At 46.2% G+C, this 15,449-nt stretch overlaps 1 protein-coding gene across 1 annotated transcript in view; it reads right to left on the bottom strand.

The window, feature by feature from the left end:
• Positions 1–2,069: 2,069 nt before the first annotated feature.
• The window catches only part of Tdp1 (tyrosyl-DNA phosphodiesterase 1), an 80,580-nt gene continuing 67,200 nt past the window's right edge, over positions 2,070–15,449 (bottom strand). The window contains exons 15-16 of the mRNA XM_059279040.1: positions 13,918–14,026; positions 2,070–2,385 (exon numbers count right to left, since the gene is read on the bottom strand). Of these exons, the coding sequence (XP_059135023.1) occupies positions 2,312–2,385; positions 13,918–14,026 (183 nt within the window). The 3' untranslated portion in view covers positions 2,070–2,311. The remainder of the gene's footprint in view (positions 2,386–13,917; positions 14,027–15,449) is intronic.

Below are 15,449 nucleotides of genomic sequence, written 5' to 3'. Positions count from 1 at the left end.
CATAACTGCCGTCCTATAAATATACATAAAGAGTGCCTACGTAAACCTTCATGTGGAGGTACTCCTCAGTCAAAGGCATGTGTTCTCAAAGTTCTTCCTTGAATTCTCAAGGAAGGGACTATAGCTGTAATTCTTTGGTAATGCTATAAAGTCAAATGCCTTCCCCAAATCTAAACTCAAAACCATCTAGAGAGACTTTAGGGATTAGAAGCATGACTGTTCTTGTAGGGGACTGGAGTTCAGTTCCCAGCAGCATGTCAGGCCACTCACAGGTGCCTGTGACTCCACCTAGGGCTCCAATGTCCTCTTCTGACTTCCACACTCACCTGTACATGTGACTCAGACTTACACAGACACATGAAAATAAAACCTCAATACCTAGATCATTCAGAAATTGGTTCATAGTAAGAGTACTGTTAGCCTAGAGAACCAACTTTTGTGAAGAAAAAAGACATGACAGTAGCGACCCAAGATTCTTATTCTAATCACACCCCACCTTTTGCATAAACCATACTCACTTGAACGTCATTCAACATTCAAATTTCTGTCCAGGGAAAACTAACATCTACTGCAGACTAGGAAACCAGAGCTTGCCCTGTGCGGCATGGTGCTGTGCAGACAGCCCGAGCTTCGAGCGGCAGAACTGAGTCTCAGGTCCCCGGCTTCATACGGGACATCCTGCTGTTGATTAGATTCCTCATCCGTAGAACAGGGGCTGACAAGGCTTAACGTGAGGAATCACAGGAGACGAGGGACCCTCAGGAAACACGACCTGCTTTCATCCTGTGGAAAAACACAGCTTCCCAAACTGTGGTTTCTCGCTCGTTCACAGGTGGGAGACGGCTCTTGTCAGTCTGTGTTGGCAGTTACAGAAAGCGGAAGTTGGCTGTGTCACGTCGTGCCGGGTCCTCGCAGGTAGAAAAAAGTAACGGTATGGTGCTTCGGAGAGACCCCAAAGAGTGGGAGGAGGTGGGACAAAGGACAGAAGGGGTCACTATGCTTCACACAGGCAGAAAGGGCTGCTTCAGCTGGGAAAGCTGAGCCAGAACCTGTGAACAATGAAGCCCAGTTTCCTCAGAAACCCCAGCAGCATGGTCTGTGGTGCATCTTTGTAGCACTTTGGGTAAATTAGCTACTTCCATGAAGGAAAAAAAAAGGCCCATATAGGTAAAGGCCGATCAGTTTTGGCAACCCATGTGTTCTCACTTATTCCTAGGGCATTACTCCTCTGTGTGCTAGCAACTGTGTCTAGAAAGCACACAGGGCTGATCCTACCTGGCTGGCCTGGCTCAGACCTGCTCTTTGCAGAGCCCATACTCGCGAGAGGGGCACAGGCTTGCAGACACTTGGAGAGCAAACCTCTTGCATGCAGATGGTCTCTGATGTTACCACTGTGGTTTCTCCCGGGCCACTCTATAGAACCTCTCTTAGGTGGGCCTTCAGGGCCCCACTCGTCTAGAGGAATGCGACCAGGGGACCGATCTATGCTGAGCAGACAGAGCGAGTCGGGAACTTGAGGATCACCCTAAGGATTAGCTGCAGGCATGGCAGAGCAGCCTCACACTTTTCTCAGCCTGGGCACGCTGTGCCTGTGGGGCCCCAAGCACCACATCTGCCTTCCAGGTGCTGGTGCGGACTCCCTTTGGTAGTGCTATCATGGCTCCAGTCTTGCAGCCGGAGGACCAATGCACAGGGATCTTGGGTATTTTGGCTTAGGGCCAGTACCACCACCATGCTGGCTTCTACTGCCAGTGTGGTTTCCTTACCTTCTTTCCACAGCAGGTTGGTTCCTGGGATCCAGGAAGGTCGGAAATTGTCAGGTTGGAGAGAACAAATGACCCCTGCTCTTTCCCTGAGCAGGCGAAGAAAGAGCATCTCTGGACATGGACAGTGGAAACTCTGATTTGGAAAGCTGGCACCATCACTGAGCCTCGAGCTCACCATTTCAGGCTGTCTAGCCAGTGGAACTCAGGGATCCCATCACCCACACTGGGGTCACGAGTACATCGCCACCATGCCCGGTATTTTGCACGCTTGCTGGGGATTGGCAATTTCATTCCAGGCACATATACATTTTTAAACAGTATGAAGTTTAATAGCTTGATTTCAAGAACATATAAAAGTGAATTAAGAAAATAACACTTCTCTTTCTTAGGGAGGATGTTGACAATGACCATCAGACACATAACCGAGACTGACTTTTGCAAAGGGTTTTGTATGGGTGCAAATAAGAAGATTTTAAGGGAGGTGAACAACCAGTTACAAACAGGAACATTCATCATCTTACACTCAAACTTCACAGTACTTTGTCTCAGGAAGGCACCCACATGTTCCCGTGTGTATCAGGTGCTTTGACATAAGGAATGTTCCAGATCCACGGCCGATCTGGGGAGAAAGCACATCATATCACATTTATTTGGATAGTATCACAGAACACACCTACTGGGATCAAAGCATTTGGTGCTCAGATCTCCAAGGTGTGGAGGATATTTTATGAATTAGCCCCCTGCAGACAATATTTTTTGTAAAGGTTCATGTTAGAACCGAGGGTTAGATGAGCATGGGGACAGACCAGGAGAGAGCTAGATGAAGCCATGTAGCATGGACGACAGAGCACTTGGCACATAACAAAGACCTAACAGACAGCAGCCACGCCCCCCACCCGCCCTTCCTGTGCACGTGGTGTGCAAAGGCCAGGGGCTAACTTTGGGCATCTTCATTATTACTTCTCACCTCATCTTCTGAGACAATATTCTGAGACAAGATCTTACTGAATTTAGCTCACTACTGGGGGAGGCAGACTAGCCAGCAAACCCCAGGGATCCCGCCACTCACACTGGGGTTACAGTCTATGCCACTATGGTCATTATTTGTGTGGTTGCTGGGATCTGAACTTAGGTCCTCAAACCTGCACAGCACACGCTTCAGCCACTGAACCATCTCTCCAGCCCTTTGCTTCTTTCAGGAAGCTGGAGAGAGGGCAGCAACAGCCGGTGCATTTCTGCTCTCAGCTGGTCACATTTAACCAAGAGGCCTTGGGTCACACGCGTGGAATGCTTCTGTTATACTGTTATATTAAAGGTTAATGATCGACAAGATGACATCTCTATAAATGACTGAAGACCAAGGTCACAGAAGCCACACACAGGCCTGGGTCTGCACTCCGGCAACAGTGCCTGAGAAGGCTCCTAGCACAATGAGGATGTTCACTAAATGGAGCTCCTCCCTTTACACACACACACACACACACACACACACACACACACACACACACACCTGAGGTTGACATTAGAAGTCTTCCAGTTTTCCCTCTCAATTGAACCCACAGCTAGTCTGATTGGCTGTCTTACTGTGGCAATCCCACCACCTTCTGACCACCGGAATTACAAGTGGCCACCATGTCCACCTGATAGCTATGTGGGTTCTGGGGATTCATACTCGTGTGGCCAGTGCTTTAACCACTAATAACCCAGTCTCATTGGTGTTCTCAACTAAAACTGAGAACTTCAACCAACCACTCCGAACGCAATGCTATGGCTAGAATCAAACCATTTCAAAAGAACCATGAGATGGGTAGGGTGTGGACGCATCACGGGTTAAAAGGAAGTCCCCATCACCGTCTTGGTGTTACAGACTGAGGGGCTTTTAGGGCCACAGTGCTTACTGTAGACAGAGTCGCACCATCGTAAGGACTGCCAGGCCGTGACCCAGCGCTGCAGACTTGACTTGGGGAACCTTCCCCCTTCTCAGCGGAAGTGATGGCGGCTCAGAGGACAGCCTGTCCCAGCTGAGCAATCTCGAACAATCACTCCAACAGCCACACACTGAAGGATCTGAAGGAGTTCAGAAGACGGCAACAAACTATCCAACATCCTTGTTGTGTCTGGCCTTGAAAGCCTGGAAGCAAACCCTCTTTTGTTAACCCACAAAGCTTGTTGGAGTGAGGCAACCCCCAGGGCCTGGCTGCCGATGGCTTTGGACCTGACTTCCCACTCTCTATCTGTGCCCCTGTTCTCTCCCACTGGGAACATCACCTTCTGTGCCCGGATCTGTTACATACACATCTTTTCTACATCTCGCACTGTGGGGTGACGCTGGCCCTGCTTCATTCCCAAGGCAGAGGCCACCTTGATTCTCTCCATGAGTACTTCACAGTGATGCCTGGCATGATATCGACTTGCTTAGCAGCCAGTAACTTCAAGACCAGCGTTGCATTTACTCCTGTCCCTCAGCAGCAGGCAATGGTGACTAGGCAAGGACCCGGGAAGCTCCCTGCTGGCAGATCCTCTGCAGCTTTATAAACTAGCAGAATGCCAGCATCTTTGGGTGGATCATTTCCTATGCTGGGTGACAGGTCTGCCACCACTTGGAGAGACAGTTAGAAAACCAGCCACAGGGAGAAGAGGGTAGCCATGACACTACTGTATCTTTGTACCCGTGACTCCTGGAAGTCCGCATTAATACTCACTGGCTTGGAGGAAACCTGTTTTAAACAATCCTCTTACATCCTCTAAAACCTCTCAAAAGAGAGTGTGTCCTGTAATCTACTCACACATGCGTTCGGAATAGTTTTTAAGTGCTGGCTAGATGGCAGGGACTTCGCTAGGTGCCGGAGATAGGAAGGAGGTGAGCCAGAAGTGCAAGCCTCATCGAGGGAACTTACAGTCCCAAGTGGGAGACAGAAAAGCAGGTGGCCAAACGCAGTTGTCACCGTGTCTGGTTGGTTGCCTAGCCTGGGTGGTAAGGGCCTCCCTGGCCAGCTGGTTAGAGCAAGATCTTTCCAGGCCCCAGCCCAGAAAACTCGCTTGGAGGGTCTGTGCTGGGGACCAGCAATGTGCACTTGGATCAAATTCCAAAGCTGACCTCAAGCCAGTTGGAGTTTAGGATCCAAGGTTGAAGGAAACAGGGTACGCCCCCTCCCCGGAATACAATGAAAACAGCAGAGGGACATGACCAGGTCTTCATGCAGGGATACAGGACTGCTTGCAGTTCGAGGAGAGAGACCAGGAAGATGAGCGAGAAGGCAGGTTGGAGGTGAGGAATGAGGAAGTATGCTAAGGGTTAGCCCCGCGGGAAGGCTGGGGAAGACAACCAGCTTCACTACCTTTGTGTTTCTACCTCACCTCCCTCTGGCTGTTAGGGACCTCTCTAACTCCAAGCTTAACTCTGGAAAGGGAGTCTATGTTCATGTCAAAGGGGACTTGGCAGGGGGAGCCAGTATGCCTGCAACCTTGACCAAGCTAACCTAAGTGTCCTGGAGTCCTTATTTAGAAAATGGGGGTTGTGCTACAGTAGTCCTGTTAGGGGATCATGAACATACAATGAATTAGTTTGTGCCACAAGCTTGCATCAGCTCCTGATATATTAGCGATATTTAAGGAGTGTTGGCTGCTATTGTAATCACCATGATCTCCGACTCTCAGGGATGAGGATTATCAGCATCCTGTGCGCTGTGTAAGCTCTCAGAGTTTACAACAACCAGATAAATCCAAATAAGCCACGCAATCCCTCTGTCTGTCAGGTGACTGGCTCTTTTCTTCAACCCTTTGTGGAATGGTCCAGGGTTGAGGGCCTTAAACTGTTACTCAATGTGCGCTTCCCACTCTCCACCATGCAGGGAGACTTAAGGACTCACTTTGAACTCTTTCCTAGGCCAGAGTTCCCCAGAGGAAGTAGCCTGGGTTGTGTTGGGTTTGGGGGACAGGGAGTGCGAGTGGGTAAAAGATGAGCTAATAAGCCAGGAGTTCCAGTGACATTTTATTTGAGCCAACCCAGAAATCAAGGGGTAAATAAAGACAACCCAAGTTGAAATACAAGGAGAATCCTAAACCGTGGTCCTCTGCTTTAGCAGACTTAGCAGAAATGCAGTTGCCTCTAAGGGCAGCAGCATTGTTGTTAACTGGGCCCTCTTTACTGCCTCGTGCTGAGGGACCACTGAGCTGAGAGCGTCTACAGAGCAGAGCACTGTCTGCTGGGAGGAAGGACAACCCAGCGGGCTGCTTATTTCAAGGGACTTGATCCATGTCATGGTTATTTCAACAGTAATTTCCCTAAGATCTCTCACCAGGAACTCTTAGAAGCCGAGCCTTCTGCTTATGCTATCAAACAAATGTCGACTTCAGTAAAGGAGACCAAAATCCTAGAAAGCTGAGCAGCACGGCACATGCCTTTAATCCCAGAGGCAGGTGGATGTCGGTGAGTTCCAGGCCAGCCTGGTCTACATAGTGACTTAAAAAAAACCAAACAAACATTCTAAAAAATGTTTCTAGATACCTCATTAAAACAAAGCAAAACAAAACACCCCTTATTTCTCAAGATTTTCTTTTTGGAAAAATAGGTCTTAAAAATAAAACCTATCAATTGTAAGTAACCATGTACCCTTTTTTTTCTTTTCTTTTTAAAAATGTAGTTGGAAAGGACAACTGATCAACTTTCCATCACCCTCAGAAAAGTTTAGGTTTTATAGGGTAACAGTCTTATGGCAAGTCTAGACTGAGCTTATTCTACTATTAGCTGAATGTAAAGAGCTATTTCAAGTTCCTCACCGAAGGCTATCCCACCGAGGAGCAATGGTTCTGAAAAGGCCCAGAGGATTATATGTATATGTATGCGGTGAATGTGAACTTGGTATCTCAGGGGCCAAGCAGGCTGTCAGAACCTCCTCTAATGAGCATTTATTCCTGTAGCTTATTAGCCTTGTCCCAGCTACTTAAATTAATATAGACACATATACCATGCCTATGAGAGATTACATATAACTTGGTAGACACCGATTTGATCACCCGAAGTTAACAACAGTTGTAAAAGGGCTGGTCAGTATCACATACCTCCTGATGTGAGGCACCAAGATGAACACAGTATTCTTTGGCAGTTCTCTTAGCAAAAGTGCTACAGTTTGGACCTCATGAAGAAGAAACAGTGGGCAAACCCAGCATAGGATGCTTCAAGTGGTTTACAAAATAACTAGCCTGTGCTCTGCAAAGTGGAAATGCCACGAAACACACACAACTGTGGACCTGTCCCTATTAAAATGGAGACTAAAAGCAGGATAAATGAAGGCAGCATATGACCTGTGCTTTCAGAAGTGTGAATGCATTCCGCACTGGAAAAGCAGAGACTCCATCTGAATGCTGATCTGATAATGACACTGCTTATGGAAGAAGAGGCTTTTATTTTTAGGAACTATACACTGAAATATTTAGGGGAAAATATTATGTCTTCAGATTTCAAACAGACCAGAAAGCTGTGTGAGAAAGGGTGCAAATGGAACACGACACCGACTTAACTCCAGGGAGCGGCGTGGAGGAACCCTTGTACTCTACATTCTTTGACTTTTCTGAGCATCTACGGTGATGTCGGAAACTTGAAAGAAAAACACTATGTATGGCTAGCCCTGTGGACTTTTTTAAATAGAGAGAGATAGTAGAACACAGGTGTGATGAAGGGAAAGGGGAAAAATGGAGGGCAACCCAGAGGGAGGGGAAGGAGGTGGGAAGATAACACTAAGGGTGCTCGACAAAGCCACAGGGAGACATATTAGTTTATAAGCTTACTTAAAATTATACACATGTGTGTACATGTGTGCATAACACACAGTTTATCTATAAAACACACAGACAGACAATTTCAATGGAGTTACCTGACACAGGGTGACGATGTTCCCTGCAGGAGCCATTAGGCTATCTAACAAAAACTCCAGTGCCAGGCAAGGGACACCATCCACTGAGTTGCTGGTCAGGGGGTCCAAGAGACCTCTAAATAACAGAGGCAATGGTTGATGAGAGAGGGGGAGTCACGTTTTCTCTAGGGATAAGCCCCTGACAGATTTCTTAATCCTAAGTGGTTATCCTTAAACATCATGTACATCCAGACAACACTAACTAGACTCAGTAGTGAGTGAGTGAGTGTGTGTGTGTGTGTGTGTGTGTGTGTGTGTGTAAACTAATAATTACAGAAGAAATCATGAATTTAGAGGGTTTGGGGGGCACAGGAAGAGTTGGAAGGGAAGATGGAGGGATGGAAATGATGTAAATACAGTGTCCTCATATAGGACATTCTAAAACAAAAAGCTAGTTAGAATATAATGCATGTCTTTGAAGCTCTGCATGCTTACCTACTTCTTAAACGCAATATGTGCTTCCTCTTACCACTCTGCTTGCTTATCTTTCTTCTTTCTTTTCTTTGTTCTTCCAGTGCTGAGGCTCCAGCCCCAGGGTCTCACACGCACTCTGACACTGAGCCCCATCTCTGGCTTTCAACACTTACTAGGTCAACGTAAGACAGGCTGTTCTCTAACCTTCTCACACTTTGCTCTTTAATGTATGATACAGAGAATATCTGCTTTTTAAAAAGGGAGTGCACAGCACACACGGTACGGTGGCCTGTTTTACATTCTCTCCAAACTCGAGGTCATCAGTTGGACACATGGAAGTACCATGTCTTAAGGGGCTGATGATTTTGATCCCAAAGAGACTATGGGTTCCCTTTTACACACGTCCTTGCCAGCACCTGATAGTCTACACTGCTGGTGGGAATGAACTAGCCCACATACTATGGACTGTACAGAAGTGTCTCAAAAACCTAAAAACAGATCTACCGTATGACCCAGCCACACCACTCCTGGGTGATTTTCCATCACAGAGACACTTGTACACCACGACACTGCAGCACTGTTCACAGTGGCTCAGTCACAGAACCAACCTGATGTCTGAGCACAGAGGGATGGGACAGAGAACATTACATAGATGGACTAGAAAACATTCCAGCCACAAACAAGGCTGAGGTGATGCTGACTGCAGGAAAAGGGAATTATATCGAGAGAATCAAGCCAGTCTCAGAAAGACAAACATACTGTCTTTCATTTGGTTCCTAGGTTTTTATATACTCATACAAAACCATTCATGTATACATGCCAGGGAGAAATTAGGGACACGAAAGGGTCTAATGGGAATGGGGAGGAGTGAGGAAGGGGAAGGTACAGGAGAATACGTTCAACATAAAATACACATTTGTACGAAGATTTAAAAACCTACAGAGCGGGCTGTGTGGCTCAGTGACAGAGTGCACGCCCCACACATGCTGGCCCTGGGTTCTAACCCTTGCATGGGAATAATTTTATCAACACCATTCCTATTTAAAATGGATTTGTCTAAGCACACTTTTCAAAGGTAACCTAAACTTGATGAGGGTGAGGACTCATATCTGTCTGTCTTACCCATAGAGTTAAAGCACTGTGCTTGCACACAGTAGGCCCTCAATACTATGTAACTGTAGAGAACTGCCAACTACCACTGAAAGCAAGGCATCCCAGGACCTGAGGGTTAATTTTTGTCACTTTCTCTCATCATTTTCTTTGTTCCAAGATAGTATCCGGCTGAGTTTTCACAGTGGGATACTCCAGTGCTAAGCTGTTTTGTGTGGACCTCTGATTTAAAAAAAAAAAAAAAAATGGAATGAGACATTGTGTGTGTTGCCGTGGTTCAAAAATCACTTTCAAACATGAAGTGCTTTTGAAATGGTCTTAACAACTCATTTTCCTTTGCCTTAGTAACACCTCTATATGGGTCACAGAGCGTTGCAGAACATTGGCTGTATGTGAAAGGTAATATCTGAATTACTGGCATTATTCTACACTCTGCTGAAGGAATGCAGAAGATAAAATAATACCAATAAAACACAATGTTCCAATTTCTTTTATATGTATCTTTCAAATAAAATGCCTAAGAAACAAAAAAATTCAACAAAACACTGTATAAAGCATTTTGCTCCCTGGTCAAATAAAAGAGATTTAACTTTCTATAGTCTAGCATAATGCCTACCCACTGGTAAACTCTGGAGTTATTGGGAATTGTTCCTACTAGAAGGGAAGGGACTTCGGGACATTTTCTGGCTCTGTGATTTCTCCCATTCTTGTTTACCTACTCCTCTGAAGACATGGACTACTGGATAGGGCTGGAATCTAGCCACAGCTAGGCTCAGTCAGACCCTAGGAGGCAAGACCCAAAGCAACCATCCCAGGTCATTGTTCTATAGAACCTGGCTTAGAATGAACATGGAATAATAGAGAAAGAAAGGAAAGACAGAGATGTAGCACAAAGCCAGAGGTGAAGGGGACTGAGTTATGAAAACTATAGACTCAAAAGCTGCTCTTCAGTAAGGACAGGGAGGTGGGGCCACACTAATTCACAGTCCAGCATGCACGGGACTAAACTAAACCTTGTAACAAGAATAGTTATGATAAACGCAGCCAATGTAGACTGACTGCTAGCTGAACTAGGGACTGTGCTAAGCAAGTGACAGACGTCAGCTCAGTCTTCTCAACAGCTCTGTAGGAAGCACTGGTACTCTCAGACACACAGGCCTGAAAATCAACTGCCCGAGGTGTGGGAGCCCGTTCTCGGGTTTCTCGTGGCTTTACCCAGCAGGTCCGAATAGAGGATGATTAGACCACGGGCCTAAGTGCAGGTGTCTGGGATGGTCTGCACTTGGCTGTGCTGGGGGCGGAGGTCTCTTGCTCCACCCCTTGGCGTCTCTATAAAAACCCTGGGGCAGAGACAGTCGGGGCCCGTTGGAATAGGTTCCAGGCCCTCTCGAGGCTATCCTTTATTTTCTATCTGTTTATCTCCGCGATATTCTCCGCAATAAATCCTTCTATCTAATATTTCCTGCTGCTCGCACTCAAGAAAACTCTGGGGAACTGTGGGGGTGGTTGGGTAAACGCCCCACAGAATGGCGCCATGAACAGGGACTAAAGAAAAAAGAAAAAAAAGGGACTAAAAGAAAAAAGAAAAAGGGGACTAAAGAAAAAGGGGGTCTAAAAAAAAAGGGGGGGAACTAAAGACAAATGAACAGGGACTAAAGACAAAGTAATAGGGACTAAAGATAAAGGAAAATAATAGTTTTATTACAGAGTTTTTGGCGAAAGTGCTGAGTTCAGCCCTGCCAGTGGATGAGGCATGCCGGTGTTATGGAAAATATATATTTTTTATATATATTTTTGAGAGGCAGGGGTTTTATCCTCGAGAGAAAAGGAAAGCGGACTGGAAGGATGTCCGATGCTGCAGCGAAATTCTCTTCTGTCAAAATTTTCTATCTTCTATCCCTTTCTCAATTTCTATCTGTGAAAAATAAGGCATAGGGTAGTAGAATAGTGTAGGAAAAACTTAGAAGTGTAAGATTGTGTAGGAAAAAATAAGTAAAGCAACTAGACAGAAAAACTCTACAATTTTCTAACTTTGGGGGCTAAGAACGCAAACTGGGGGAAAAAAATCTTTCTTTGGGCTTTATGGGTAGTAAAAAAGCTCTTCTTTGAGCTTATGGAGAAGACTGCTTTTCAATATGGGTTTGTAGGAATTGTATGAGTTTCTTCTAACTAGGTTTGAGGTTTTCTTTAAAAAATTATAAAGAAAAGGAGGAGCTATGAGATTGAATTATGTTTGCAAAACCCTATTGATATTAATGCACCCTGGTTTTGTGGAGTTAAGGAAATATTTAAGTTTGATGTGAATACATCGAAGTTTTTCCTATGTTCTGTTAGCAAGAAAATTCAAATGATTGAGTTAAAGTTGTAAGACGGAGAAAATTGTTAACTATATATAGCACCATATATGCTAATTCAAATGGTTCTGTTAAGAGTTTGCTTTGAGTTGTAAGACAGAGAATTGTGGCTATGTATAGCAATGTTTATGTTAACCTGTTAATGGTAATGATGAAGCTAAGGGATTCTTTAAGTTTGTAGTTGCCTTAAGAGTTTTTGGCTTAGAAAGGGCTTGAGGCAGCTAAGACTGCTGTAGTCACCTTGGACCTAATTCAAAAGAGAAATGCCATCTATATCATCCTCTACTCCCATACTGGGAGGTGTAACAGCTATGGAGATTGCTGTAAGCCATTATAGTTATTTTTTTATATATTAAGAAAGGGGGACCTGTGGGAGCCCGTTCTCGGGTTTCTCGTGGCTTTACCCAGCAGGTCCGAATAGAGGATGATTAGACCACGGGCCTAAGTGCAGGTGTCTGGGATGGTCTGCACTTGGCTGTGCTGGGGGCGGAGGTCTCTTGCTCCACCCCTTGGCGTCTCTATAAAAACCCTGGGGCAGAGACAGTCGGGGCCCGTTGGAATAGGTTCCAGGCCCTCTCGAGGCTATCCTTTATTTTCTATCTGTTTATCTCCGCGATATTCTCCGCAATAAATCCTTCTATCTAATATTTCCTGCTGCTCGCACTCAAGAAAACTCTGGGGAACTGTGGGGGTGGTTGGGTAAACGCCCCACACCGAGGCCACTTAGTAAGCTGGACAGATGGCACATAAATAAGTTATTCTGAGTCACGGCCTCCTTTTTAAAATTTTATTTGGGTGGAGGCTAAGGTGGTTACATTCTGTGAAATTCTGGTTAAAATCCATGTAACCTTGCTGCTAGAATGAATATGTATGACATACAAACTCTGAAAGCTCAACAGAAGAGTCATCCTCGTAACTCTGTAAACAGCTAGTGAGGCTAGGCAATGTCACCTGCAGGCTGCAGGCTGGCACACTAGCAGCCGGACCCAGGTCTTTGACCCCAAATATCAACACAATCTTGATGGGGAATTTTGGTTCGTTCACCAAGAAAGTCCCAAAGGGTGATGAGGGCAGAGAATTTGCCAAAAACCCAGTTGGCACTGCTGTGGGAAGACACGCTGACTCCACTGAGGAACTGAAGACTTTGGACTATGGATGGAGTGACGTCATTAAAACCTTCCTATCAGAAAGCATTCTCTGTCCAGATTTAGCACATTTGCACATTCTAAGTTGGCCACTCCCAGAGACATCTATTTCCAGAGAATGTCAGTTACGATTGGCTAGTAAGCACTTGTCATTTGAAGTTAGAAATGTTTCCTGATTGCACATCTCTATGACCCTGAACCCACCTCAAAGACTGACATTCTTGGGGTGATAAAAGCTGCCCAGCAGCCTGTGAAGATGGTCACCTTGGGATGATGCCTGGCCCAGAGGAGGATGTTTTACCCTGTAGACCAGCGGTTCTTACCCTTCCTAATGCTATGACCCTTTTAGTTTCTCAGGTTGTAGTGATCCCCCAACCATAAAATCATTTCATTGCTACTTTATAACTGTAATTTTGTTACTGTTATGAATCATAATGTAGATATCTGACATGCAGAATATCCGCTATTCAACCCCCAAGGGGGTCACGACCCACAGGTTGAGAACCATTGCTGTAGACAATCCTATGGATTTTTCTACTGGGAAGTACACTTGGTCATGGCCTCTAGGAAAGTTAGAGTCCAGTACAGCAGGTTTCAAAGTGTGGCCTGGTGACCTCTCCTGGGGGTGTGTCTGTGAATCAAATTTATTTCATAGTGACATGATGCCGTCATGTACCTCACTTTTATGTAGTGTGTAGAGGTTGTGTATGCGGTGACATCACGACAGGCTGAATGACAGCGGCTGAGCAGGTTCAGCAGTTAGCTGTTAAGCTGCACAATAAAGATGCCTTTGAAAACATGAAATGATACCCACTCCCCCCCGCCCCCAATTTTGTCCTTTAGTTTTGGAACTGGCCACAAAACATAATACAGTGATTTATTATTTTAAAACTAATAAATCAACACATTTAAACATTTTCCAGTTTTGTTTCCATTATAACACTAACACACACACACACACACACACACACACACACACACACACAGCTCACATAAAGCAAAGCTCTTTATGGTTCCTGATAACCGAGTGCACATGGGTTCTAGGAGCGAGTGGCTTGGGCACCACACGTCCCCGGAGAGGGAAGCCAGACCCTCTGCAAGTCTGAGCTCCCACTGGTTCCCAGGAGCCGGGCTCACATGGAGACCAGGGGCACCTCCCAGGTGACTCACTTGAGTGTGGCACACTGGCCCGGGGTTCCCCTCATCTGCGTCTCACCTTTACTCCCGTACAGCTCTGGGGGCAGGTCATAGGGCACCGGAAAGGAGGCCGCTGGCTCACAGCTGCTGGAGAAGAATTTCGGCTTCACTTTGAAGGTGTCCAGGCCCTGCAGACACACAGAGGGAGGCTATGACTGAATCTTGTTTCCTAAAACAGCCAGAAGATGCTAAGAAGTAATTTACCTTTATGATACCCATAAGAATATTAAGTGATTTCAGAGCTAATTTCAACATTGGCTAGTCAAGGATGCTCTATAACCCCTCCCCCAAATTATTCTCTTCTGTAAAACTAAGAGAGGCTGCATGTGAGAACGAAGTTAAAGCCTGTGAGTTTAACAAGGCCCACACACAGACGAAACAGGAGGGACAGTGCTGGGTGTGAGCTGGTTTCTACCAAGTACCACACATAGTTGGCAGGGGGTTTGCAGGACTCCCTGGGTGAAAACGTCCCAGAATACTTGCCCTACCAAAATGGAAGGTTCATTCCGAGAACTCTAGAACAGAGCGTTAATCTCCACTCTGGATCAAGGTGGAGGGGAGGGTCTCCTTCCAGGCTGCTGGGCACACTGCCTTTTCTTTCTCACAGGCCTGTGCAGTGCAGGTGTGTAACACATGACAGCCGCCTCTCGGGGGATCTGGATCATCCAGGCACCCCGCTTTCTGGTCTGTTCCACTGTCCCTCACTCCTACTGTCTACCGACCCAAACACATCCACGTTTTAAACGTACAGCAAGCAGTGCTAATGTCCTAGAGGCCGGCTAAGGAACAACAGCAGACCCTGAGTACCCAGCAGGGGTGGGGGCAGTCACAGACACCGTGTGGGAAGGCGTGGCAGTCCCACAGTGGCTTCAGACACTCTTGACTTCTAGCCTTTGTTCTGGCATTCACTAAGCCATGTGAATGACTGATAGATGCATTCATTCATTCGAAGTATTTCTCAAGCTGAAGCTATGGCAGAGCTCCCAAGAGTGCATGGTGACTGAGCTGGTTACTTGCAACCCTGTATTTCTGCTTCCTTACCCCTTCAGTGGGCTTATTTGCATAACAGGACACTAAAAGGGAAGGTGCTGACCACAACCTCATCCAGGTGGACTGGGAATAATGAGCATGCGCAGCACAGCTATGAAATGATGATGTCATCGGCCCAGCCTCCCCGAAAGGAGAGCTAGGATTGTATCCATCAGTACATGGGACACATGTTCCAGAACACATGGGAACACACATTAAGCTCTGCTGCAGTCTGCCCTTTACCCTCTCCTTGGAAGCTCCCTTCCTCTGTGGGGTAGTCCAAGATCCCAAGAGCCTATATAAGCCAACAGTCCTTTGTCCTTGGGGAACTTGGGAACTTTTGGTTATGAGGTTGTCTATGTCCTTTCTGTCTGATATGGAGTCCCTGTTGGCATACATCTATGGACCTGAGGTTGACAGACTAACAAGCTTCCCTTCCGGGTTAGGCATGGTACCAAGCTCTGGGTATACATGAATCAACAGAGACAGCATCATTCCTGTCCTTACGGAATGCACAGTGTG

This window comes from Peromyscus eremicus, chromosome 14 (genome assembly GCF_949786415.1).
Source record: "Peromyscus eremicus chromosome 14, PerEre_H2_v1, whole genome shotgun sequence".
Classification (NCBI taxonomy): Eukaryota; Metazoa; Chordata; class Mammalia; order Rodentia; family Cricetidae; genus Peromyscus; species Peromyscus eremicus.
This window is presented reverse-complemented; position numbering and strand designations above follow the sequence as displayed.